Source organism: Aspergillus luchuensis, chromosome 2, assembly GCF_016861625.1.
Source record: "Aspergillus luchuensis IFO 4308 DNA, chromosome 2, nearly complete sequence".
Classification (NCBI taxonomy): domain Eukaryota; kingdom Fungi; phylum Ascomycota; class Eurotiomycetes; order Eurotiales; family Aspergillaceae; genus Aspergillus; species Aspergillus luchuensis.
In genome coordinates, this window is record NC_054850.1 from 1,042,063 (window position 1) to 1,067,118 (window position 25,056).

Sequence of the window (25,056 nt, forward strand, 5' to 3'; positions counted from 1 at the left end):
GCCTATTAAATAAAGTTTTACTAAGAAAGAGATATTTTATAATATACTGCTAGAATATAAGCTTCAAGATTATTATTATTACTATTATAACTGATACTTAAGCTTGTTTTTTTTTATAATAGTTCTTAATAAATTATAAATTTATACACCTCTCCAGTCCTTACTGATATAAAATAATATAATAGTAAAGAAATACTAAACTAGATTTATAATCTATTAAAATATTTTTTATAATATTCTTTGAAATCACGGTACCAGAGATATATTAAAATAATTATAAGATTATTAAATAATACAAAGTCTTTAGACATTTTATTCTTATAAAATAGAATAGTTTCTTTAAAATTATTCGCGATATAATTTTAAATTATTATAAATATATAATTTAATATATTATAGTTATAATATAGATAGAATACAGACTTAAACCGCCGGCAAAATCCTTTTATTATTTTAGATATAGAATATTCTCCCAGCTGACCTCATGTATTTTTATTTATAAATTTTATAAATTCTTTGTAAATTTGTATATCAGGTAAATCTAAGACTTTGGAATATAGCTCAAGAAAATTAGATTTTATAAATAAGAGATATATCTAGAAAAATAAGATTTTCTAATTTATTAAAAAGACTTAAAGTCTTATTATACTAGTTCTCAGTCTGATCCAGTACTCTAGATTTATATTCTGAGTTGTTATAATTATTAAGATTAACTTACTAATAGACTTTTAAGTATATTTCTTTTATTATTATACTTAATAATATACATCAGCACACAGAGAGAAGAGTGAACATGTAAAGAATAAAAAATATAGATTCTGACTAATAAAAGAAAAGAATAGATTTTATATCCAGTCAGCCTGGCTGCCCTGGTCAGTACATCCCGGTAGCGTAGCATGTTTTAAAGGAGTCGGCTCAGGATGCTGACAGCACCCCCGAAGTAATCTGAATATGACTGAATAGACTGAATAAAGCAGTGACAGGCCAACCTGGGGCGCTCGGTGACCACCGACATACACCTTCTGTTGTATGTTTTTGCTTTGCCTAGATATTTTCTTTTTCCGCTAAAAAGGGCGAGCAGGTGTGATATATAGTCAGGAGGAAGAAGCATTTGGAGATTGAGCAGGACATGGCTACCTACTCATAGTAGTAATAAGCAGAAAAAATTGTCCAATGAACTTGTTATGCATATCCGTGTCTTGACTTATGCATACCCAGAGAATCGTAGAAACGATATGTGATAGTAAAAACCCTATGATGTTGAACATAGAAATTCCTTGCTGTTTATAATTTTGAACTGGCCAATAGTGAATAGGTCTTTGACCCTGTGGGTTTCTTGCTTTTTTAACTTTGATTAATCGAAACACTAAGTAGTTTCTGAATATCATAAGACATCGGTCCACGCTCTGGTCTACTGATGAAGAGGCGAGTCATGAAACATGTGAAAGAAGCCGATATGCTATACCTTCTTATTATTTACAGAATCCCTATCCAAGAATAAAGGTGTGAAACTGGGGTTTTGCCTCTATCCAGGTTTTCAGAGCAGCCTCTGCAAGTGCAACGCGCTTCCTGATGCCGTTTTCTGACTCAACAACCATCAAGTTCACAGTGACCAAGTGGACGACGTAGGGACTGATGCAACCGATGTGGTCGTCTATAAAGATGGTTTTTTGTTTCGAGTCACGCCAGTTCGCAACGTCGCGACCATAGCTTCGTGCAGGATGAGTTGCGGGGTACGAATAAGTATATTTTGCCTCGTACTGCAAGGACAAAGCCAGGGCATCGAATTTGGCTCCATTATTCCAATCAGGAATTTGACGGAGGCGTTCCCAGTTGATGGAAGTAGGTTCTAGCCACCCAACCATGTTGCCACCTCGATCGAGAAGCTTGACATAGCCCAGGGAGTCTTCAGGGCCTTTCATCCGAAGCCGAAGTGACTGGGTATAAACAAGGATGCATCCATCTCGACAAGCATGCTGGGCTTTAAGTGGAAACCTTGCCTCTTGGTCGCTCACAGAGAGGAGGCCTTCTTGCATGCAGTATGCTTCATCACCCATCTGGGCAAGCGATGTCCATTTCCTGCGAATGATATTATCATATTCTTCCCAAGTAACCTTGGCATCAAGAGCTTCCGGAAGCTTACCCGGAAAGCACCCTCCCTTCCAGGCTATTAGTACAGCAAGACAAGCCAAAATATGATCTTTGAAATGCCGAGAATCTAGCTCATGGGGCTCTGTTGATGTACTTTGAAGAACTTTCCATTGAGTGTGCCTATCCTGGGAGGACGGGATAGCAAATTGTGCTAGCGATACAGAAATTCTCTCCCATTGGCCGTTTCTAGGGCAGAGGCGTATTTCATTATCAACGGACGACCAAGACCATGATGGAAACGTTTCTTGCATGTTTTGATATCGCATAGGATAATTTCCATCTTTAGTCTTCCAAAGAAGAGCCCGACTAAAGTCACTAAACGGCAGGCCATAATGATGGTTTTGTCCATAAAGGAAGTGCAAAATCCCCGAGAATGCGAAGAGGATATCAGACTTGCAAGTAAGATCCCTGCTTGTGAATTCGCCTAACAAATCCGGATATTTAGACCATGGGATTTGGACATTTGAAAATGGAAAGTAATGATCTGGACAGTCCTCATCCTCGAGTGCGGTCTTCCCATGGCAATGATAAAACACCCCTTGATCAGTGAATACTAGTAATCTTGGTGAAAGAATTGCTTCTTGGAATGTCCATCCTCGAGTTTGCCATTTTGAGGATCGACAAATCTTATCGTACGCGTCAATGTCTTTAAGCAGGTATATTCCCTGTATTTGACCTGTCCATTGTGGGGATCGCCTCTGTCCATTTGTTCCGGGAAGACCGTAATGTGCATCACTTCCTGCCATAGCAATTAGAGTTAGATATGACTGATTGTATATTTTGCCCATGGCATTCAGCTGAATTGCCTTTTTGCATGGCTCATCGTCTTGTAATATGCAAAGTCGATCAACCCAGAGAAATGATATTCCTAGGCTTAAACATGCCTCTATTGCGTTATTGATTGTTGCTGGCAAGCAGCTATCATCTGCAAGAGATCCTTCCTTGCTTAGGTCGTCAATATTACCCAGCTTTGCTTGTAGGAGGTCACCTCCTCTACCCCAAACATAGCTTAGAGTGGCGTATTTGCAGTCTTGAGGAGCAAATATGACACATCTTTTATGGGTGTCAATGACGCGAAATTCTTCCACTGGTAATTCATATGTTTCATGATGATGGGATACCTCATGACCGGTGCCATCTGCACAGTCTTGAAGCCTAGTGATAACCCTGTTCCAGTTTACTTGCGGCTCTGGCCTTTGCAGAGATATCAGATTTTTTCCCCATAGTGCACCCGCAGCCCCGATGAAAGTTGCCTTCCCTGCAAGACAAATCTCGTTAGTCTCTTTGATTTAATCACGGGTATATCATTAGGAGTTCAGGGAGACTCATAGAATGAAGAGAGGGGAGGGGGCTATCGTACGATGGGTAAAAGCCACAGGGGAAGCCTCAAGTGATTCAAGTGACAACTCGATCACCAGTTCATATTTGATACCTCTGATTACCCCGGGATCCAACCTCACTTTTAGTCTGATCATTGTCTGCGGTGGAAGTCGATTCTGGTTTGCTATTGAGGTTGCATGGCTGGCAAATGTTCCGCAGGTCTGACAAGACGTAGATCGTTTTTGAACATCTTTCAGAGTTCCCAAATCGAAATCGAAACCCCCAAGGAAATTGGTATTCCTTGTGTACCGTCTATGCTTTGGTAATTTTGCGTCGTATTTAGAGACGAGGATACATCGTGCAAGGTGTCCTAGCCTCATATGTGCACAGAACTGACAAAGGGGATCTGTTTGGATGTTCGAGCATTCTGAGCACTCAGTATGAAATAATTCATTCACTGTCATGCTTTGAAACCTTTCTCTATTGTTGGTATAGTATCTTAGCTCCAAGTTTCCCTCATTAGACTGACACAACGAGCATGCTTGATGACTTGAAGAGATAAGGTCACGTATGCAAACGGTGTACCTCATATTTGTTTGGCCAGAATGTTCTGTAAAGGAATGCTTCAAATAGGTAAAGGTTAACAACCCATCATCAACACAATCTAAAGGAAAGAAACGGTATACCTAGGTGGATGGTCTCTTTATAAACCACAGAACTTTCAGCAAGTTATGGGTGTGGTAAACATGGAGGGGTAGTTAGCAATTCTATTTGTTAGGACTTCCCCCTCTTTTCATCTAACGTAATCAGACAACGAAGGCTGCGATTGGACCACTGCCATAACAAATTGCGTGTATTGATAATTAACTAACAAAAATTGGAGCCTGTCAACACCACACAAGTGGAAATATCTACAGTTTTACTCGGTGATTGATCGAGTTGGACATTAAGATTTGTGGCCTTCTTTACTGCAGTGGCTGCAGCATGGTGGCCAGCGCTAGGCGTCACCTACTACTAAGATGTCTGATGTTAACTCCTCTTCTCCTTAAACTGAAATACAGGCTTTATCTTAACCTTCCTTCAAGTAAAAGCTATCGTTGGGCCTTTTCTTTTCCGATTCTACCTCTCTTTACTAGCCCCTTCCCGTTCCTTCCCTTCTAGGAGACATTTCCGAGCTGACAGGCAACCTAGAAACTAGTACGTACAGTAAAAGGGTACTGGCTGACTTCTTATCCGCTGTCAACCCCTCAGCCCTTTAGAGATCATAGGGTTATCATTTTCCCAATTTGTAAGATAGAGTGCTGCGCGCAGCCTGTGGACTAAGAAACATGATTCATAATTGAAGAGTAGTGATAGCTGAATACAGTATTATGTTCTATGTATACTATGTTATCTCACAATACTGCTAAGTATCGGGTAAATTGGAAGCACTTAGAAGATTCATCACTGGTCACTATCGAGCGCTACAGGGGAAGGTAGGGTAGATAGAGGTAATTGGACCTAGGTAGAACACAGGATGCTAACATGTTGTAACTCTGTACGGAATACTTTTTATGGACTTTCAGATTGTTGTTTCGGTATATTCACCAATCTCATATCAGTCCGTGGCCGTGCATGCGGCCAAGGAAGACAGTGCCACAGCCAGCAGCATCTGATCCATCTCATCAATTAAAGTGGGCATGAGCGGGGTAAGCATGGTATCCCAATCCTTATGCACTTATCCTAGAATTACCCCGGTCGCCGAACAATAAAGCAGCGCTCATCCTTGGCTCATGCAAACAGCACCCACTGCATCCATGATACTGTTAGTCGCTGCGGCACTGCATGTTCTGATAACAAAACTTCCTCATCCGCTCCCATATCTATGGGATATTTCTTTTCCACAACCGGATTCCCTTCTCGAGATAAGATCACTATACCAACAGGCATATGTTGTGGACGTGCGCGCAAGAGACGGTGATGGCCTGTTCTGATGGCACACATCTCCACGAACAATGAAGAGGAGATTTTCACGCTGAGCAAGCGCCCTAATGCACTTCTCATACACGAGCTTGCGTTGCCGATCCATTTCAATACCATCTGTCTTATTTCTTGATTCTACACCTCATCCTCCACGGTAAATGTACGATGGACACTAACCCGATGCTTATGCTGCGCTCCACCGTGCCAACCGCCCGTCAAGTTCTCTTGACTGCCATTCAAGCATCTCTTCCCTAGTGGCGTCGACACAGACGTGATAACCCTGTGCGCGTGAGAGTTATCTACTGACATAAGATCCGGCCGCCAGTAGTTCATCTCATCCTTGGTGACCGATTTCTTCAGCGTGGAGCTTGACAATGCATAACCCCCCGCAATGCAACCCCCTCGCCGCACGCAATGTGGCCTGTCCAAGCGATATGACAAGCTGCTATCGAGGAACCAGCGGAAGAGCGGGCGGAGGGTAATGAGGCTGCCCGCGATGATGGCGAGGCCGGTTTCCATGACAGACCAGATGGCGATTTGGTAAGTCGAGTCTGCATTGTCAGATAACCTTGCTTGTGATGGGGTTGTGGAGAAGCTTACAGAGGAAGTCCGCGTCGGCGTAGTGTTTTAGGTATGGGAGGCGGATGACTACGGCCACGCTTGCACTATAAGATTGGTTAGCTTGTCCCTGTTCAGATGGAGGGAAGTCACATACACTGCTCCTAGCCCGAGGATCGCACCTAACGCCACCTTTGTGCGCGGCGACATGTGCAGGTCCCAGATCAACGCTGCCGGGAAGATCCCAAGTGTAAAGTCACAGACGATGGTGAGAGAACTATAGGTGTATGCGATGATGAGGAGGATATCGGTTGATAAGCAGGTGCCCGACTCGAGAGGGTTGATTTGCCCCCAAAAGTACCCGATTGGCAGGCAGTCGAGCAGCAGAATAAGCCAGAAGACGAGTCCAATGCATACCACAGTGCCTATCACACTCCAGAGAATGAAACGTTGCAGTGGACGGACGGCCAGTCGAAGGAGGGCAAGGGCAATGGCTACTTTAGCGACGGCCGACGCCCACAGGTAGAGCATTTGTCCAAGCCACCAGTACTGATAGGTGTTAGAGGCAGGTCATGATGGGCAGAGCGGCTTGGTGGAACGTACTATCATCGCATACTGCACTGCGTGCAGACTATCCGAGGGATTCATACTTTTTAGACTGAACGACTCGAAGTCCGCGAGCGTGTGGCCGACCCCGGCTTCCGTCCCTATCATACACAGCACGCTCAATGATATGAACAGCGCCTTGTACAATTTGTCAGTTTTCAGATATTAAGCATCTACTAAGAATAGGATGATGAAGATTACCAGCGCTGCTACCATAAGCGCGTCATCCCACCCAAACGCGCGCAGGATGTATAACCGCACAAAGCATCGCAACGCCACAGCAATTATCGCTAAGCCAACCGTGACAGACGAGACGATGAAAATTGCTAGGCTGTGGCCAACCAAAGGTAGGGTGTATTCCATTCTGACCAGCAGACAACGGGAAGCTCGTTTAGTCAATCGGCTCGAAACCCAAGAAGCAGGGAGCAGAAGGGCCTTATACGCGTTTGTAAGAGCTAAAGCGCGGCTCAATAAAGGAGGGTCAAGGATCGGATCAGCAGCACATCGAAACCCTACCTACTGGGGATTTTACAAGCAGAATACGGCTTATTTCGTCAGCAGCAGCACGACTCGCGTGCTAATTAGACTAGGCGTCGGCGTTGAAACAGTAAGGATAGTTCTGAATATAGAGTGTAAAGGGCCCAATTGCCACACCAAAACCCATATCAACTGGAAATTTCTTGTGATTTTAACGAAGGGGTTTGCTAGACAAGTCGCATTGATGGCCTACTTCTCATTCTGCCAGTACTGCCATTCTCGCAAAATCATCTTCCTTAGCTGTACTGGTAGAATTCAAGAGAGAGATTCCCGGTCGACATCACTTACTACTCTCCTAGAAATAATGCAATGGCCAAAGCTCTGTTTCAGTAGTGCTCTTCAATTGTTTCATATCCTGGCCCTTCCCGCCCCCCACAGTTCTACAAACCACTGTAGACTAGGGCAATAAGCACCCCCTCTAATCAAATCGCCCGCATTCCACAACATCAGATCAACAGTTCCCCATCTACGTACTGATCAACCCGATCGAGACCCAAAGTGGGCCTGAATGCAGCAGAGCTTATTCCATGATAGGGAGGTTGGTGGGGCTGAATTAGAGACACGCCGAAACTCTCCTGACTCGCGTTATATGAAAGGAGCTTGAACCACACTTTTGCAAAGTATAATTCGGCGACTTTGCACAGATAGAACTCGACACGAGGATAAGTTACAACGCCATGTCGTTAAGCGCTATTCTTAGTGCTTAGGTTTAAGTAGTGTGCTTACTGGTGTATCTGACAATGCCGAGATGGCCAAGACGGTTTATATGCCGAGACTCTTGTGAGAACCGTGAATGACGTTTCAAGTTGCTTGTTGAAGTTTTGTTGCTTTTACACGGGGACTGATTGTAGCTAGCTACCTTAAAAGAGTCTATAGTCGCAGTGCATGGAAGTGTTCCTCAGCTGCGGGTTGCCGCATACAACCCCGGAGAATCATGCATCCACCCCCTCCCCATCTCCACAGCACTCGTGAACTAGAGCCTTCATTTAGTTAGGATGTTCTGGATTGTACTGTATGGATGGACATAGGATACTAGTTACCATCTGGAGCAACCGGGTAACAACACACTTTAATTTCCTCTTAAACCATTCTTGCTATGATGTCATCTCTTATTCTACTTATTTTATCTTATTCCATTCGACAATATTATTCAATACTCTCGTCATTATCCAGAATATCTTTACACTTACAAATGCCACAAAGCTCATTGGTCAGGAACAAGAATTAACAACCTTGGCTACCCGCCGTGGGTTCTTAGTAAAGGCGCCGCCTGGTCATCACTCGGCAACCGCAGCTGTCGTGATGATGATGCCGCCCAAACCTTAAGTATGAACCACGATCGTATTTAGTATGCACAGCAAGGGACATGTTACACAGTCATTCATAATGACGTCTAGCTACACACAGTTTAAAGAGGGCTAGAAGGACCACCGATAATTACATAGTGCAACCAGTACCCCTCTCCTGCCCTTAATAATGACTATCCGCCATCTTGTCAACCCCTCTCGCCCTATACTTAGGCCCTTACTCTTTACTCAAAAACAGCACCGCTTCATATCCCAATCACCCATCATCATGGCACCCCGTATATCCGAGGCAATCAAGACCGATCACCGCGAGATCGAAGACTACTACAACAAGATCCTAAGCTCTGCTACCGAGACTGAGAAAACCAAATGGCAGAACCAATTCACCTGGGAACTGGCCCGTCATTCAATAGCCGAGGAGCTGGTCGTCTATCCCCAGTTCGAGAAGTCCCTTCCTGACGGCCTGGCTATGGCAGATAAGGACCGCAAGGAGCATCAATCTGTGAGTTTTCCACCAAGCTTTTCACCCAACAGCTATTAACATTAATGTCTGTAGGTCAAAGAACAACTGAAGAAATTCCAAAACATGAAACCCACGGACCCGGCATTCGAGTCTACTGTCCGGGCTTTGATGAAGGATCTGTCCGAGCACATCAAGGAAGAAGAGACTCAGGATCTACCGAAGCTGGAAGACGCCGTGTCGGTAGAGGAAAGCGAGAAGCTTGCCAAGTCCTTTGGAAGGACGAAGATGTTTGTGCCTTCGCGGTCTCATCCCAGTGCGCCTGATAAGCCGCCTTTTGAGACGGCAATTGGTTTGTTGACGGCCCCGATTGATCACCTCGCGGATCTGTTTCGGAAGTGGCCGCATACGGAGGGGATGCCGAATCCTTCTACTAAGTGATGTATCTATTTCATTTAGTGTATGTTGGGGACGTGTAAAATATCTTTGGGGTTAATTGTATTTGATTATGTTGGGTATATTTGGGAGGGATGGCAAGAATGACACATGCAAAGTGCATAGTATTGTTAAACTCACCTGGTCTATACAATCATATTATGTGCTATTTATTACAATCCGCACCACGTACATTTTGTTGTAGCCATACGGTTTGTCAAATTACATTCAATGTGCACCCTATGTATCTCCTCTCTCCATCTCCCGACCCTCAATTTCCTCGTCCGTAGCCTTTCGATGCGCATCGCCCAACCGAATATCACGCAAACTCAGACTAAGAATAAGCCCCACCCCGGCGACAGCAGTATAAAACACCCACACCCATCGCAACGCAGCCGTCAACGCTTGGAACACCACCGCTCGATCCTCGCCAACAGGCAACGTCTCCACAATCGCAGCAGCAGCCGTCGAAGCCTCTACAATCTCCTGCGCGAGCGTCTCCCCCAGCACCGCGGCCATCTCTCCGCGTTTTCCGCTTACAGCGCGCGCATACAGTACTGACCCCACAACGACAGATATCGCGGCAGCCAGCTGGCGCACGAACGAAAATGTTCCAGTGCCGCGACTCAGCTCGGCAGGCGTGGTATTGGCCTGCAGGGCGATCAATGTGGCTTGGAAGTTAGGACCGATGCCGAGACCGGCGACGATCTGAAAGAGAATAATGCGCGGCCAGGACTTGGTGGCGGGGAGGTCGATGAATAGGCCATAGCCCAGGGTGGCGAGGAACATGCCTAGGATGATGGCTTCGCGGGAGCGGCCGGTGGTGCGCATGACGAAGCCGGCCAGGCCGGATGAGACGGCGAGGGCTCCTACCAGTGGAAGGAGGTAGACGCCACTTAGTAAGGAGCTGGCGAGGAGGATGTTCTGGAAGTAGACGGGGAGGTAGAAGCAGGAGCCCAGGAAGACGGTGGAGTGGCAGAAGTTGATCAGTAGGATGGTGAGGTTGTAGCGGTTGGAGAAGAGCGTTGTAGGGATAATAGGGATCTGCGCGACTCGGGCTTCGTAGATGAGGAAGAGGCCCGCAGTGAGGACCCCGAAGATAAGGAGACAGATGATTGTGGGGGAAGACCATGGATAGAGTGAGCCGCCTAGTTCGAGGCCGAAGAGAAGCATGAGTGTCGCGCCGACGATGAGGCACAGTCCGATCCAGTCGAGGGAGAGGAGGCCAGCTTTGAGAGGGGTGAGAGACGCGGTGTGTAGTCGTAGGAAAAAGAGAAGGCCAAAGAAGGCAAGGCCGCCGATAGGTACTGAAGATGGGGTTTAGAAGAATGGCATCAGGAGGACTGGGGGATAGGACGAACGGTTGATATAGAAGCACCATCGCCAGGTTGAGTAAGTCGTGAACGCGCCACCGATGATGGGTCCGATGGCACCAGCAATCGCCCAGGTTGCGCCGAAAATCCCTAGGTAGGCTGATCGACGACGCACGTTGAACATATCTGAGACGCAGATATTAGCTAGCACGGTGATGCCGCCGCTGCCTACGCCTTGGATAGCGCGGCCCGCGATGACCATATTGACATTGATCGCTACGCCGCAGATCAAGCTGCCGCCCAGAAACAATGCGACGACTGTCATAAGGATCGGTTTGCGGCCCCAAATATCGCTGATACGACCCCACAGCGGCACGCAGGAGGCATTGGCTAGGAGATACGACGAGGCGATCCAGGTGTAGGCGCTGTCGGAAGCTTTGAAATGGGCGACCATCTCTGGAAGGGCCGTTGAGACAATGGTCTGTGGAAGCGTAAGGATTTTGCCATATATGATCGGTTTCATTGACCTACGATGTCTAGCGCTGCCAGGAAAACACATAGCTACGCACGAAGATTAGGCGGTGTACGAGAGAGGGACAGTGATTATACGGATATGCGTACACTCAGGGATGTCATCACAACTGCGACCCTTTGTTTGCTCTGATGATCAGTGGGAAAGACATCCTCCGCTGTTTCAGTAGAAGTGTCTTTTCCCACATCATGCTTGACATGGTTGGAGAGGTTGTGGTCCTCTTCTAGGTGTTGGTACTGTCGAGGGGAGTGGTCTTGCTCTGCATTGACAGCCATGAAACGGAGACTATCGTGAAGAATAAAAAAGAAAGGAACGTGACAGCCTCTAGGGAAGAGGAAAATGCAGTGGTAGCAAAACAAATTCAATGAATGAGCGGCTACGACAAAAAGAGTCAAGAAAATCAAATAATGAAAGAGAAGGTGTGGTGGGATAGTCTTCTGCAGACAGACGGCGACAAGAGTCCAGACGACTTAATATGTAGGCAGCACTCCTTGACACCTTCAACGGCAGCATGTGGGGAAATAGATCGATCATAGATTTATACAACGTCATGGCTATTTTGGACTCTGATCGCGATGCTGACCACTGGTTGGATCTGCCTATGTTAAGGGTGGAGACATAAGGAGGAACATCAAGAAAGGGGCAGGATAAACATAATGGGGACCCAATTGGATGGATGTCCGGCTCAATGTTTTAGACTAGACTACTTACTGGCCGAGGAGCCGGTCGGCAAAACAACAAAAAATTCAACGCAAATAGCCTACAAATGTGGGTCCAGCTCCTTTTTTCTAACTACGTAGCATCGTGCCATGTGGTAATAACGCCGGAATTGCCAGTAAGCTATTGGCATCGGCCCGTGCCGTGAGATGGAAGGAGAGCTGGCGAAGATGCTTGGCTTTCTAGCCGGGTATTCAAGGACCCTAAAAACAAGCCAAGACTGGCGTTCCTGCCCCCATGGCCCCGATATAGGCTACCTACGTATGCCTCCATCGGTTCCTCAAAGTCTGGGCTGCAGCCTTTGGTTTCCTATCCCTCGTAAAGATACCCTTCTTGTTACCATCCACCCTGCTGACCCCTACAGCCGCCTGAAAGTCAGCAAAGTTCCAGACCTGCTCTCCCACCACTGACTCCACACGGTCAAACACCCTATGATACATGTCGAGCAGTTCGACCTGGAACTCCTCGCTCCACGGAAGCCCAAGCACAGAATGGAGGCCAGCAATAGTATCTGCCCCGTATTCTGTCATGACGATGGGCTTGTCGTATTTGCCCTCCCAGCCCAGTAGCTCCTTTTCGAGAGCCGCCTCTGCCTCCTCAATCTCGCCAGTTTGGGTATACCACCCGAAATAGCGGTTGAGGCAGAGAACATTAAACATATCCGAGATTCGATCAAGCTCATAGGTAGCATCTCCGTAATTTGTAAAACAGACTGGACGGGTGGAGTCAAGCTCGTGGGCCAGGTCAACTAGTGGCGCGAAATACTCACGAGCTCCTGCCTCATGCGATGCAGGCTCATTAGCAATCGACCACATGACAACGCTAGCGTGGTTTTTATCCCGAGCAATGAGCTCCCGGACTGCTTGCTTGTGAGCTTCGCGCGTCTTATTGTTGATTCCTTCCGGGGTGAATGTCTGCTGACTGTCCTCGCTGGACTGACCAGCCCCGATGGAGTATGATAGGCCAACGGCGGGTGTCTCGTCAATGACAACAATTCCGTGCCGGTCCGCAAAGTCCATCACCTCTTCGGCGTAGGGGTAGTGTGAGGTGCGGAATGAGTTCGCTCCCATCCAGTTCATCAGCTGAAAATCGTGGACCATGTACGCTGGGTCGTAACCTTTGCCGCGCACGTTACTGTCTTCGTGTTTCCCAAAGCCAGTGAAGTAAAATGGCTTGTCGTTGATGAGAAATTGGTTCCCGCTGACTTTGACTGTGCGTACACCCGTCGCAACACTATAAGTGTCAATTATACTGTCATCCGAGCCCACTATGCTCACTTGAAACTGGTAAAGATATGCATCTCCCGGATGCCACAGTCTGGCAGAATCTATGGTAGCAGTACCACGAGTACCTGATGCCTCGATAACATTCCTTCCATCCTCATCGACCACGTTGATCTTGATGCGCTCTGTCGTTGAGTTTGATACAGTGACAAGGTAATCGATCAGCCCGGTTGTGCCATCCACATTAGTGACAACTCTGATGTCCTGGATGTGCTGTTTCGGAACAGAGTACAGTGAGACGGAGCGTGCAAGTCCAGCATAATTGAAGAAATCATGCTGGTAGACCTGCGTTATTTTACCTGTAAACTCCTCCACCTCGATCCTGCCCGGAGGGATAGTCTCGTGAGTCAGCACGTTACTTACGGCGATAGTTAGACGGAAGCTATTGCCCGCAGAGACGAGACCCGTGATATCTGCTTCGAAAGGTGTGTAGCCACCCACATGCTCGGCGACCAGATGATCGTTGATATAGATGCGACCATGGTGCGTGGCGGCCTCGACGCGCACGAGATATTGCTGGTGTGACCAGCCACTGGGAACAATAGCCTCGCGCTGGTAGTAAACCCATCCAACATGGTCATGAATCTGACGATCGACAAAGATGTCGTTGTAAGAGGCTGGAACGGGACACTCGAGATTGGTAGCTAATGGTGCTGTCCAGGGCGCGGCCGTCTCATTACCGCTGGATCCGAGAGCGAATTTCCAAAGTCCATCGAGGGAGACTATATCTCTGAAAGGTGTTTGTTGGGGCTTTAGCATTGCTGGTCTCTGCAGGACCGTTTGACGTGGGTGGAAAAGTGAAGGTGTAGAGGTTGCATGTTGGATTAGGGATAATATTGACAATACTATGCGGAACCTCATCTTCACAAAGTCAAGGTAAGTTTATCAGAAGATTTGATCTTGCCAGGGGTAGGCAAGTCACTATGTGCGATAGTAACGCATCTTTTAATATAGAGGCGGCAATTGACTGCTACGCATATACACACCATCGGCTACTGATGCACTTAGCACGTTAGCTATTTGGTAAAGCCTAATTCTTTTATTCCAACAGTAATATCTAGTCAACGGTCCCTTGGCAGTATTGCCAAGATGCTGCCAAGCACAATCCTCCTTTTCTTCTTTGCAGATGTGGTCCCGAAACGGTCCCGAAAAGGGTCCAGGATGCAGCCAAGAACCAGAATGCGGAGAAATTAGAGTGTGCGGTGCCCACGGACCCGATTATTACTATGATCATCAATTGCCGATTCGAGGTGAAATAAATGGGGGTAGTGTAGAGCATGGTGCTTACAGTCATGCCATCAGTGGTTCATCTGTCGATGGCAAACCTATACATACCATCTAACTGTGACTGTATCAGGCTCTCTTATTGCATCGTGTACCCTTCCGAGGGCAAGAGGGTACCCTAACCATAACAATAGTTAGAATCCGATTTAATTTATTTCTAACCCAGATGGCAATGTTTCTTGTTCATCTTTTTGTAAATCCTTGTTCAGTTCCAGTTCGCATATTCATTCCTCCCATTTGTGTCAGCATAGCGAAAATAAGACTAACATACCTGGGCCTCAATCGAATTCCACCCCTTGGAGTGGCACACGGAACTTCACTAGCTATATGAATACTTATCTAATGAAAGATTAGTATATTTCTTGATTTACTGCCCATCCATATTTTTTCTAGACTAGTAGGTGAAGTTTTGAAACTAAGTTAATAGGAACATGATATCAGAGGAATGAAATGTGGCAGTCTACGATTTAAATCTTTTTTAAGGCTCAGATTAACCAGGCGGCCTTCATGAATGGACGCACAAGGCGGCATTGAGATAAAGAAAATGAGAAGATAACAGATAAAGTGAAGAATATTTGGCGTTCACAAATACGCAGCACTGCGCAAATTGATGAGCCGGGGGGTGGGGAGGGGGGAGGGGATGAATTGGCCAGACTAGTTGACCACGACCAGTGAAGATAAAAATTCATCCATGACAGTCTGTCCCAACGCATTAACGCACATTCCTTATGCGCTGATTAACGCGACGCATCGAACGCTACTATGTAGAGGAATATTACATTCACCTTTGACCCGATATACGTAAGCAGAAATGGTTATTTAACCCATCTCCTAACCCCCCGAACTGCTTTCTTCCTCTTCCTCTCTCCCCACGAAACTAAGAGTTGTTGAAGATCCCAATCTCATGAGACGTGCCTGGGTCTTACCTCTATATAACTGGGGACTTCCCGCCAAAGTCATATACTCTGACATATATAATCATCCTTATCTAATCGATCGGAACTTTCTTATAATCCCGCATCATCGCACTCAATTGTTCACCTTTTGCATCCTTAGAGGAGCACAATGTCAACAACTTCTCCCCCAAATCCAACCTTTTTTGACGTTAAATCGACTTCAAAGAGGAGCTCTCAGGCGATGCAGCAATAATTCTTTCGACGCGAATGAGTGGAATATCAAATCTCTTATTCCAGCCATCCTGCACCACACAGGATAGACCTTTCTGCCATGCTCACTCATCCTCGGTGCGAATATAAATGAGTTGGCAAGTTATATATACCAAGAAACTTCTTGACACAGTGGTACTTCGTTGTGGAGCCGCGTTAGTGTTGAGTTTTCATCAAATTGTACACATATGATTACTATCAGAATTATAGCGCGACTGGAGAGCCACAAAAGTTGTTGACATTCGGAGAATGAAAAGGGGATAGTCCATGCTGACTAGTTGATGAGGAGCACAGTGACTTCCACCTGCTCTTCCGTGATGGATCAATTTATCCTGTGTCTGATGACATGTTATGGTGAGTCGATAATACCACAGGATAGCTGCTGCCATTGATGCTGACTGGGAATAGCTGCTTGATGGTGCCTTGCTAGGGGCTGACAGCTTCCAGAATGAATAATCAAAGACTTCATGTTTATTGTCCACTTGTTGTGACGTCGAGACTTCATGAACAATTACTTGCTGTGGCTGGGAGATCAAGGAACGATCAGACATGCAAATATACAGCAGTAGTACAGCTTCAAGCTCAGCTAAGACAGTTATTACTGGATAATGTCTTTTAGGAAGACCATTAGTGTATGCACTATCATCTTTACAGACATGTGATTATTATATTTACTTTGATCTGATGATTGGGCTGTGGCATGCATTGGGGCTTGTCTATGGGTTCTAAAAGGTAAGTCGATGAATTCACCTTGCAGGAAAGAGCGAGAACGAGCAGACGTTCACCCCAGCGTCACATGCTTGCTAACTATAGAGCACTATAGGAGCACACAGCACCATATCATGCTCGCTGTCACAATCCGTCTTTATTCACAACCATGCACTGTGCCTCGTTCACTGCTGCACAGTCTACCTGCTCGCTGCCACACATTATAACTTGCTCGCTGCCACAAGCTCTCTTTGTTCACAACAAGAAATTCTGCCTTTCTCGCTGCCGCTGAAGGATTATACTTCATAGCCTTCTGTATATAGCCCACTTCTGAGGGAATTGGTTCATATGTTCCTTCACGAATGGGTTTGCCTCAAAGGTATAAAGCCTGTCTCCTTCCATGTCGTTTGGCTTCCTTTCCCTTTTCTCTCCCAGTTCTCACTGCTCTTCTGAGACATTGGTTGTAACAATGGATTGGACGGAGTTGAATAAGGTTGCGATTGTCGCAGGTCTTATTTGCTTTGCTTTCGTTCTCAAGAATGAGGCCCCGAAGCTTCGAGAATGGTATCGCAAGCTACAGGAAGCCAGAGCTGCTCAACCGGGCGCCCCTGTCTTCCAGCAGTTGGCAGTGATTCGTTCGCCGCCTCCAGCTCTGCTGCCGATTCATTCACATTCAACGATTGAACTCAACTTCTGGGAGAATCAAGGTGCCTTGGGGGAAGGTACTCGTCTTGAGGACTCAGGAAGCGGGGAGATCGGATGTGGTATGGAAATGACGCACAGTGGTAGTTGCGTACACTTTTCGTTGGCTTGGGAACTAGCCTCTTTTTTGAGCGGTTGGCGGAGTTTGGGGACGCCCACCGGCGATGAGTCTACCCTTCTACGTAGGGCCGGTGATTAGTAGCCTTCGGGCGAAGCTAAGATGGACTCGGATCTTTTTAGATCGAATAAAAGTATTTGCAGTTTACTTCTTTTTTTCTTGCCCTCTCAAGGAAAGTTGCTTGTAGAGTCATCTTCAGTGAGCGACCACGATGCGGTGCAACTATTGCCCCAGCGCTATTTAAAAGGCATGTTTCAAACTTTTGTATTGAGGTTTATAAAATAGAAAGAACGTCCTCATACTAATTTTCTGATACTAGTTATACAAAGAAATGAATTTAAGTAGCATACTGATTTGAAATGGTTTCTTCGAACTTGTTTCTTCCTCTTGAATGGTCCTATCGACATAATCTTTCTATGTACTCTGTCCATTAGCCATGACATCTGTGGGGGCTCTCCCAGCTTGCATATTGACAGTTTCGGCGTATTGATAGCCAAACACCACTTATTAAACAATATATTTCAGCTGCCCTATTTGTAACCCATCGCTAGGTCAATGTAGCTAACAAGAGTCTTGAGGTATTTTTGAGGAGGATCATCTACACGGCGTCTCTTGATATTCCAAGCCTGTTCACCCGGATACGCTCCTAGTCTTATACCTAAGTAGCCACAGCCTTTAGGCTGCACTGGGAAAGTTGAAGGAACAAAGCTTTGCCTTCGACCATTACTTGGAACTTCAACTTGACACGGACCATATTAACCCACTCCACGATCTACAGACGGTTCTTCTGAGAAAGGCTCGGCCTCTACCATCTAGTAAAGCTGTATTACTTCTTACAACACTTCTTCGTGGGTGTATGACGCGCTGGTACCAGTATACAGGCTTGCTTTATGACAACAATACGTGATTGGCGTCGGCGACCGTGTAGGCTGTTGCAGTCTCAACAGCCATGTAAACAGGGCTGACGATTGAGGCTCTGCAAGACATGTTGCCTTCCAGTATACAGCATAGGACTCCATCGTCGTCTGTCTACTAGGTCTGCTGATTGCAAGCGGCCTTTTTCTCGTCCTCCTTGTCATGTATCTGTGAGCAACGAAGTGGCGACGGTGCTGTATCGGCGGGTAAGGGTTCGAAGAACCAAGGCTTCGCCAGATAAGACACGAATAGTGTGCCGTGAATCCAAACCCAGCATTGATGCGAATCAGTTTGATTTTTTTCTGCCAAGGTTTCCATGTTGTTCCAACTGCTCAGACCGAGCATGGACTGGCATGGAATCTCCACTTGATTTCCACGTACTAGTCATTCAAACAGAAATGGGCCGCACGGCCAATTGATCACTATGACTCTCGTAGGCACTGAACATCACATCAGCTGCATCGGATGAGCAGCGTAGCATGGGTGGGGGTCATTGATCATGGGGTTCAAAGTGACGTTCGGGTGGAAGGCCTGACATATTTTTTATGTGACATGGGTTAGGATACCTACTTTTACGTTGTGACGTGCTCTACATGCCTCGTCACTTGTAGGGCATCATTCCTGACCATACATCTACGCTTCTCGAGCCCTAAGAGCTTATTTGAAACAACATGACCAATGCCGATTGCCCGTATTATAACAGCAGAGATTTTCAGCACGTGAGAGGAAAAGAAAGAAAGAAGGAAAATCAAAGGAATATGGCGAGGTCTTCTGCTAGCTGCAGCAGTCTGTGGACCATCGTGGGATCAACAACCAAGAACTCAGGCATTTCTATCCCTTTCCTCCCCCTTCTTTCCTCGGTGTTACCACAACCACCAGGATCAACGTTGGAGCAATGCCCGTAAGCTTGCAATAAGAGAGATAGCGTAAGATATCTAGACGAGAGAAGAAATGGGTGTCACTTTTATACGCAATTGAACAGCAACGGATCACATAACCTCTTAGTGATTAGGGTCGGGTGATTAGATGCTAGGATGCCTGAAAAATAGTCCTAGTCGAGTAAGCACACCCAATAAAAAGTCTGGGGAAAATGCAAACTCCTTGGAGTGAAAGCTGGATTGGTGCTAACCTTAAACATACCCCCCAGACTGAGATGACCTGGAACCACGTTTCATGTAAGCGGAGGCGTAAGTGCCCTCCCCTGTTTCTATTTCATCCTCTTATCTTTCCGTACATCTCCGATCATCCACTATATGGGTACAGTCGGCAGGTAAATGAGGTTCTCCTCCATCAGCAAGGAGTATCAAATGATTTTCATGGTGGGGTCAAGCGGTCATAGTATTCCAAATGGAAGAAACACCGACCAGCTTCCCCGCCATAGAAAGACGCTGAACTAGCGTGAGGAACTGCTTAAGTATGACTGCGGGCTTCTTGAATCAAGGGTGATGATTCTACATAACGGAGACAAGGTAAGAACCCAGCAAAACAGCTCGGGCCGGAACACTAAGCTCATCACCAAGAGGAGACAAGCTTTTCCAAATTTTGGTCTCGCTATGTGTACTGAGATTGGTGGTTCACCAGGTCAGAGAATCCCCTCGGTAGCCAATTCCGGAAAATAACCAGAAGCCTTGTGCCAGCAATGCAAGGTGCTCTATCAGATGACTTGACATGCAGATGGCAGACGCAAGGCTTCATGCCCATGGACCAATCACCAAGGCTCACTAACGAAAATATGCAACTGACGCCATCTCGGTGGCAGCAGAGAACCAAGAACGTGCGCAATGCAATATACCTGCACCTAAGGCATCATCCATTAGCTTATTGGCTTGCCCATGCAAGTGGACAGCAATGGCGGCGGTGTGGCTTACACGCCCATCACACTCTGTCAATTCTCCTTAGGGATTAGAGTCAGTCTCACTCTTTCGTGTAGTTAGACATAAATGAAGGACTGCCAGGGTCTTGCAGATGCTGAAAGGACACCCATTTCTGTTCTCATTTATCGCTTCGCTTATCAATCCCACTGACACCAATACCCCTAGCTATTATTGCCCACGTACATGCCATCATGTTGAGCGAGTGCGTTAGATAGAGCTTCCGGATAAGGTATACATGTACTGATAGCCTAGCAGGAGCAATGTAAAGGATGATTTTCGAGACATGCATCGCTCATCACCCGAAATCGCATTTCGCCAGCTTCTGGAGCCGGTATGCCGGGAGAAACAACCGTGGCTATTCCAGGATCTGCTGCGGCGCTACCAGAAGCTCTGGAAAGAGCTGCCAGAGATAGCCAAAGATGGCAGCTCCCCGGACTGGGTGATGACAATCGACCAAGTTCAGCAACGAGTCAAGTCTGTTATGCCCCAAATGGTAGACTTCATATCGTGGGATTCTCGGCAGCCAGCACTCCTGGACCCCCGGTCAGGCCGCGACATATCGCAAGCAAAGGTGCAGCAGTTCATAGAGAGGTTCGATCTCAATCTACCAGAATCGACTGTGGGGAAGCCGCGAGTCGCTGTCATCCTCCCCAATGGGCCTATCCTGGCACTGGCCTTGCTTGCGGTAGCAAACCGCTATACCCTGATACCGATGGCAAAAACAGCTGCCCCAGAGGAAATAATGATTGACCTTGACGCAGTCCGTGCAGATGCAGTTCTCATGCTCGAGGATGATGTGCAACGCCTGCAGACACGGCTGAAGCTGCTCGTCTTCACTGTTCAACCTCTGAATGACTTGACATTTTGTGTCACTTGCATAAACAGCTCGACCATAAAGTGTGGAGCCCAGCACGCCCCAAATGGCCCGGATGATCTCGCCATTATCCTGGCCACGAGTGGGACTAGTGGCACCAAGAAGCTGGTTCCAATCACGTTGTTCAATCTCCTAGTCAGTACAACCTTCACAATGGATAGTCTGGGATTGGATACTGAATCCCGCTGTCTGAATATGATGCCGCTCCATCATGTGTATGATCCCCTCGCAACCACACAAGAGATGTGGAAAGACCTGCGCTGACAGAACCAGTGGTGGTATGATACGTAGCCTGTGGGCTCCCCTTGTGGCGGGAGGCATGACAATCTGTTGCTCGCAATTTGATCCGAACCTCTTCTGGGATGTGGTTGAGAAGTATCACCCAACGTGGTACTACGCGGCACCAACAATGCATGAGATGATAGTAGCTGAAGCTGCGCATCGAACTGATGCCGTTAAGAATTGTACCATTACATCCATCTGCAACGCAGCAGCCGCATTGCCCCCGAATGTTGCACAGCAGCTTCAGGAAATCTTTCAATGCCCAGTGTCACCCAGCTATGCGATGACTGAGTGTTTACCCATAACTGCCCCGCCTCAAAGTAACGGTTCCAATCGTCCTGGAAGCTCAGGGTTAGCTGTGGGCCCAGAGCTGGCTATTTTCGACACTCAACATCCGCAGCAGCGTGCCTCTACTGGCTCAGTAGGCCGAATCTGTGTGCGAGGTCTGCCCGTATTCCCGGGCTACCTTAACAGTGATGGGCTGGACCGGAACTCATTCAGCCCACAGGGATGGTTTGATACAGGCGATCTCGGACATATTAATGAGGACGGGTGGCTCTATATCACAGGACGGACAAGAGAAGTCATTAATCGCGGAGGAGAGACGATCTCTCCCGTGGAGGTCGAGGATGCAATCATGTCGGCTGCCAGAGACAAATCTTCTAATATTTTCGGCCGTATCAAGGCGGCTCTGGCATTTCCTACTCCCCATGATGTCCTTCAAGAGGTCGTCGGGGTGGCCGTTGTAATCCCAACAGGCCACACAAGACCCGACCTTCGCCAAATGCACCAGGCCCTCAAGGAGCGTCTACACCAACCCAAATGGCCCGTTCTCTTGGTTTATATGAATGACCTTCCTAGATCAGGGAATAAACTGCGGCGCATCGGCCTAAGTCAGCGACTGGGGTTGGAGACATTGACCGACCAAGTTCCCGCAGCCGAACGGCACTACGAGGCGCTGTGCCCGCCGGTGGATACGCCTGTCAGCGAGCCCATTGCTCGAACGCGATGCGAGATAGATTTCCCTCTGGTCAAGGCATATATCACACAGGCTTCCGGTCTGTTTAACCTGATACTGCGGACGCACGCGGACGGATACCCGCGAGCCATCCTCTTCCGAGACGGGACCGGAGGAGTGTCGCCCGAGGAGGTCCTCACCCGTCTCTCCCATCTCATGCATGGTTATCTCATCCCCAGCAGGCTGGAGATACTGGATGGTCCCATTCCGCGGGACACCCATGGGCTGATTGACGAAGCTGCTGTGCAAGCCACGCTGCGCGCCTTGCATGCAACAGCCACGTCGCCGACGCAGCAGCGGGTATCTAATCTTTTCGCGACCGCACTCAGGCGTGCCCCGGAAGATGTGACGCCTGCGACCGACTTTTTCGAGTCCGGCGGGGACAGTATGAGCGCGGGCCAGCTTATCTCCAAGATCCGACAGGAGTTCCGGGTGCCTGTTGCTGGTGATGTTCTGTTCCAGCACAGTACCGTGGGCGCTATTACGGCCATCGTTGAGGCGGCGATTGCTGACACCAAGATACGTAAGAGCAGAAAGCAGGATCTTCCAGGATGTCAAGAGACATATAGCTCCACCCAGCGGTGGGTATTATTATTGAATTTGGTTCCCTCCGTCATCCTCTACCCAATGCTTCAGGCCCTGCGCTGGACATTTCTGGTGTATATGCTCTCCGGGGTCTCGACGCGGTTTCCGCTGCGCCCGAATCTCTTTGGACGGTTGCTTGGCCTCATACTAATGCGACTGACTGTTCAACTAGCGATGGAAATAGTCTCCCCAATCATAGGGATCTCACTGAAATGGCTCGTTGTTGGTAGATACCGCGCAGGAATGTATCCAATGTGGGGGTCGTACCATATGCGGTGGTGGTTGGCACAGAAAGCACTCCAAGTGTGCGGCAAGGTATGTTATCAATCATTATACTCTCCGTGTTACCATGGCCAGCTGATAGAAGGGCACCAGGGGTTGTTCGACCGCTTTGACTTCAGCCGGATCTGGTACTACCGAGCTCTGGGAGCACACATTGGACGCAATGTCTACATCGACGAATTCACGGGCCTTGGGGAGTACGACCTCCTTCACATCGGCGACAATGTAGTACTAGATCACTGTATCTGCCGTCCATTTGCGAGTGAGCGCAACACCTCGATGTTGCTCCAGCCAATATCCATTGGAGCCAGCTCCTACATCGGCCTTAGGTCGACCGTGGTGCCTGGGACTACGCTGCCCCCGGGAACGTGTATCGGCGCCAACTCATCCACCTGGGAGATTGACGATGCCGATGAATCCAACCGCGACCAATCTCCTGCCAAGGCGCTGCAGCCCCACTGGATCTGGCACATCTTGGTCGTGGGATGGCTGGAGATCGTCGTCCGCTTCGTATCGGAACTACCGCGGATCGCAGGACTACTCCCCATCGTGAGTCGCTATCCAACGGTCGCGGACGACCAATTGCGACACACTATCTCTTGGCTCACCAGCCGTACTCGGATCGGCTACTTCCTCCTCATGCGGATCTACTCCGCTCTTGCCGGACCCTTGACGTGGTTCTTAGCCGTGCTGGTCGTGAAGCGTGGACTGGATGCATGCTGTGGCCGGCCCCTTCGAGGCCCTATGAACCAATTGTCCCCTGCTCAGAAGGTACGACACGCGGCTCTCGACGCAATCATTCCACAAGGGGATATTTCCCGCCTGGCGCGGCTCGTGGGACCTAACTACGAGCTGGTCTCAGTGGCGGTGCGGATGCTGGGTGGGCGAGTGGGAAAACGTGTATACTGGCCTCGCGTGAAGTTGCATCTGATCCCTGATTTTGACCAGTTAGACATTGGGAACGACGTGGTCTTCGGGTCTCGGTCGTTCCTGGTCACAGCGGATGGAATGGGGAGGGAACCTATTGTCATCGGGGATGGCACCATGCTGGGGGACAGATGCGTGGTGTTTCCGGGAGTCACGACTGGGACGTGCGCGATGGTGGGCTCGGGGGCATTGCTGCGGCGGAACGGCTTCTATCCGGATGACAGCGTCTGGACTGGTAGCAAGCATGGAGATGCCATTCGCTTCCCCCAACTCAAGGGAAAGAGAGATGCTGCTAAAGATCCCGACGGAAAGCGCGACACGACAAAGCCATTTGGACGCGCCTTGTACCAGGGGAAGGCGAACTACCATGTGCTAGGTCTGGGACCCATTGTCGGGTTCTCCAGCTTCATGGTCGCCTTCACCGCCGTATATCCCATGGCAGTGCCGCTGGCGGCATTGTTGGTGGTGAACCGTCTTCTCCCAATGGAGCTGATGGCATTTGGGATGCGATGGTGGCGTCCGTTTGCCGTGTACGGCGTACTAGCTGCAGTGATGGCGGCAGTGACGCTAGTTCAAACGGTGTTGTCCTTGGGGATTGTCATCGCCGTCAAGTGGATACTCGTTGGACAGAGGACTGAAGGCTCATACCCCTACGACGGTAGCAGTTATTGCCAACGCTGGCAGATTATGCGCACCATTGACATCCTCATTGAGGAGTCCTTTGGCGGGACGGGTATCCTGTCATTACTCACCGGAACAGCGTATCTGAGCTGGTTTTACCGGGCCATGGGGGCAAAGATCGGGGCAGATTGTGCGTTGAATGCGAACGGCGATACACACATCTTCTTCACGGAGCCGGACTTGGTGACGTTGGGGGATAGAGTCACGGTGGATGATGCTAGTCTGGTGTGCCATCTCAACACGCGGGGGGACTTCGAGTTGCATACGCTGTGTGTGGGCGATCGAAGTGTGATGCGCACGGGGTCTCGATTGTTGTCGGGGGCGTCGATGGGGAAGGATGCGTGTCTGCTAGAGCATACGCTGGTGTTGTCGGGGGATCATGTTGAGGATGGCACGACGTTGCAGGGCTGGCCGGCGGAGGAGTTTAGGGGGGATCGACTACGACCGTAAGCTATATAC

At 48.2% G+C, this 25,056-nt stretch overlaps 8 protein-coding genes across 8 annotated transcripts; 3 read left to right on the forward strand and 5 right to left on the reverse strand.

The window, feature by feature from the left end:
- Nucleotides 1-1,487: 1,487 nt before the first annotated feature.
- On the reverse strand, nt 1,488-4,061 carry AKAW2_20314A (HET domain-containing protein; the record flags this gene model as incomplete). The annotated part of the gene is made up of 2 exons (XM_041685014.1): nt 1,488-3,409; nt 3,512-4,061. The coding sequence occupies 2 exons, from the start codon at nt 4,059-4,061 to the stop codon at nt 1,488-1,490; spliced, it is 2,472 nt and encodes an 823-aa protein (XP_041539140.1).
- Nucleotides 4,062-5,568: 1,507 nt separating this feature from the next.
- On the reverse strand, nt 5,569-5,952 carry AKAW2_20315A (uncharacterized protein; the record flags this gene model as incomplete). The annotated part of the gene is made up of 1 exon (XM_041685015.1): nt 5,569-5,952. One exon carries the CDS (start codon nt 5,950-5,952, stop codon nt 5,569-5,571), a length of 384 nt encoding a protein of 127 aa, XP_041539141.1.
- A 129-nt stretch (nt 5,953-6,081) lies between these two features.
- On the reverse strand, nt 6,082-6,960 carry AKAW2_20316A (uncharacterized protein; the record flags this gene model as incomplete). The annotated part of the gene is made up of 3 exons (XM_041685016.1): nt 6,082-6,540; nt 6,595-6,735; nt 6,799-6,960. The coding sequence occupies 3 exons, from the start codon at nt 6,958-6,960 to the stop codon at nt 6,082-6,084; spliced, it is 762 nt and encodes a 253-aa protein (XP_041539142.1).
- Nucleotides 6,961-8,610: 1,650 nt separating this feature from the next.
- Nucleotides 8,611-9,342, forward strand: AKAW2_20317S (uncharacterized protein; the record flags this gene model as incomplete). Its single annotated transcript, XM_041685017.1, has 2 exons — nt 8,611-8,943; nt 8,998-9,342. The coding sequence occupies 2 exons, from the start codon at nt 8,611-8,613 to the stop codon at nt 9,340-9,342; spliced, it is 678 nt and encodes a 225-aa protein (XP_041539143.1).
- A 234-nt stretch (nt 9,343-9,576) lies between these two features.
- Nucleotides 9,577-11,456, reverse strand: AKAW2_20318A (MDR family MFS transporter; the record flags this gene model as incomplete). The annotated part of the gene is made up of 4 exons (XM_041685018.1): nt 9,577-10,643; nt 10,698-11,130; nt 11,181-11,210; nt 11,271-11,456. The coding sequence occupies 4 exons, from the start codon at nt 11,454-11,456 to the stop codon at nt 9,577-9,579; spliced, it is 1,716 nt and encodes a 571-aa protein (XP_041539144.1).
- A 699-nt stretch (nt 11,457-12,155) lies between these two features.
- On the reverse strand, nt 12,156-13,940 carry AKAW2_20319A (uncharacterized protein; the record flags this gene model as incomplete). Its single annotated transcript, XM_041685019.1, has 1 exon — nt 12,156-13,940. The coding sequence occupies one exon, from the start codon at nt 13,938-13,940 to the stop codon at nt 12,156-12,158; it is 1,785 nt and encodes a 594-aa protein (XP_041539145.1).
- A 2,799-nt stretch (nt 13,941-16,739) lies between these two features.
- Nucleotides 16,740-17,240, forward strand: AKAW2_20320S (uncharacterized protein; the record flags this gene model as incomplete). Its single annotated transcript, XM_041685020.1, has 1 exon — nt 16,740-17,240. The coding sequence occupies one exon, from the start codon at nt 16,740-16,742 to the stop codon at nt 17,238-17,240; it is 501 nt and encodes a 166-aa protein (XP_041539146.1).
- A 2,899-nt stretch (nt 17,241-20,139) lies between these two features.
- AKAW2_20321S (putative NRPS-like protein biosynthetic cluster) lies at nt 20,140-25,047 on the forward strand (the record flags this gene model as incomplete). The annotated part of the gene is made up of 4 exons (XM_041685021.1): nt 20,140-20,150; nt 20,204-21,037; nt 21,096-23,022; nt 23,083-25,047. The coding sequence occupies 4 exons, from the start codon at nt 20,140-20,142 to the stop codon at nt 25,045-25,047; spliced, it is 4,737 nt and encodes a 1,578-aa protein (XP_041539147.1).
- Nucleotides 25,048-25,056: the final 9 nt, after the last annotated feature.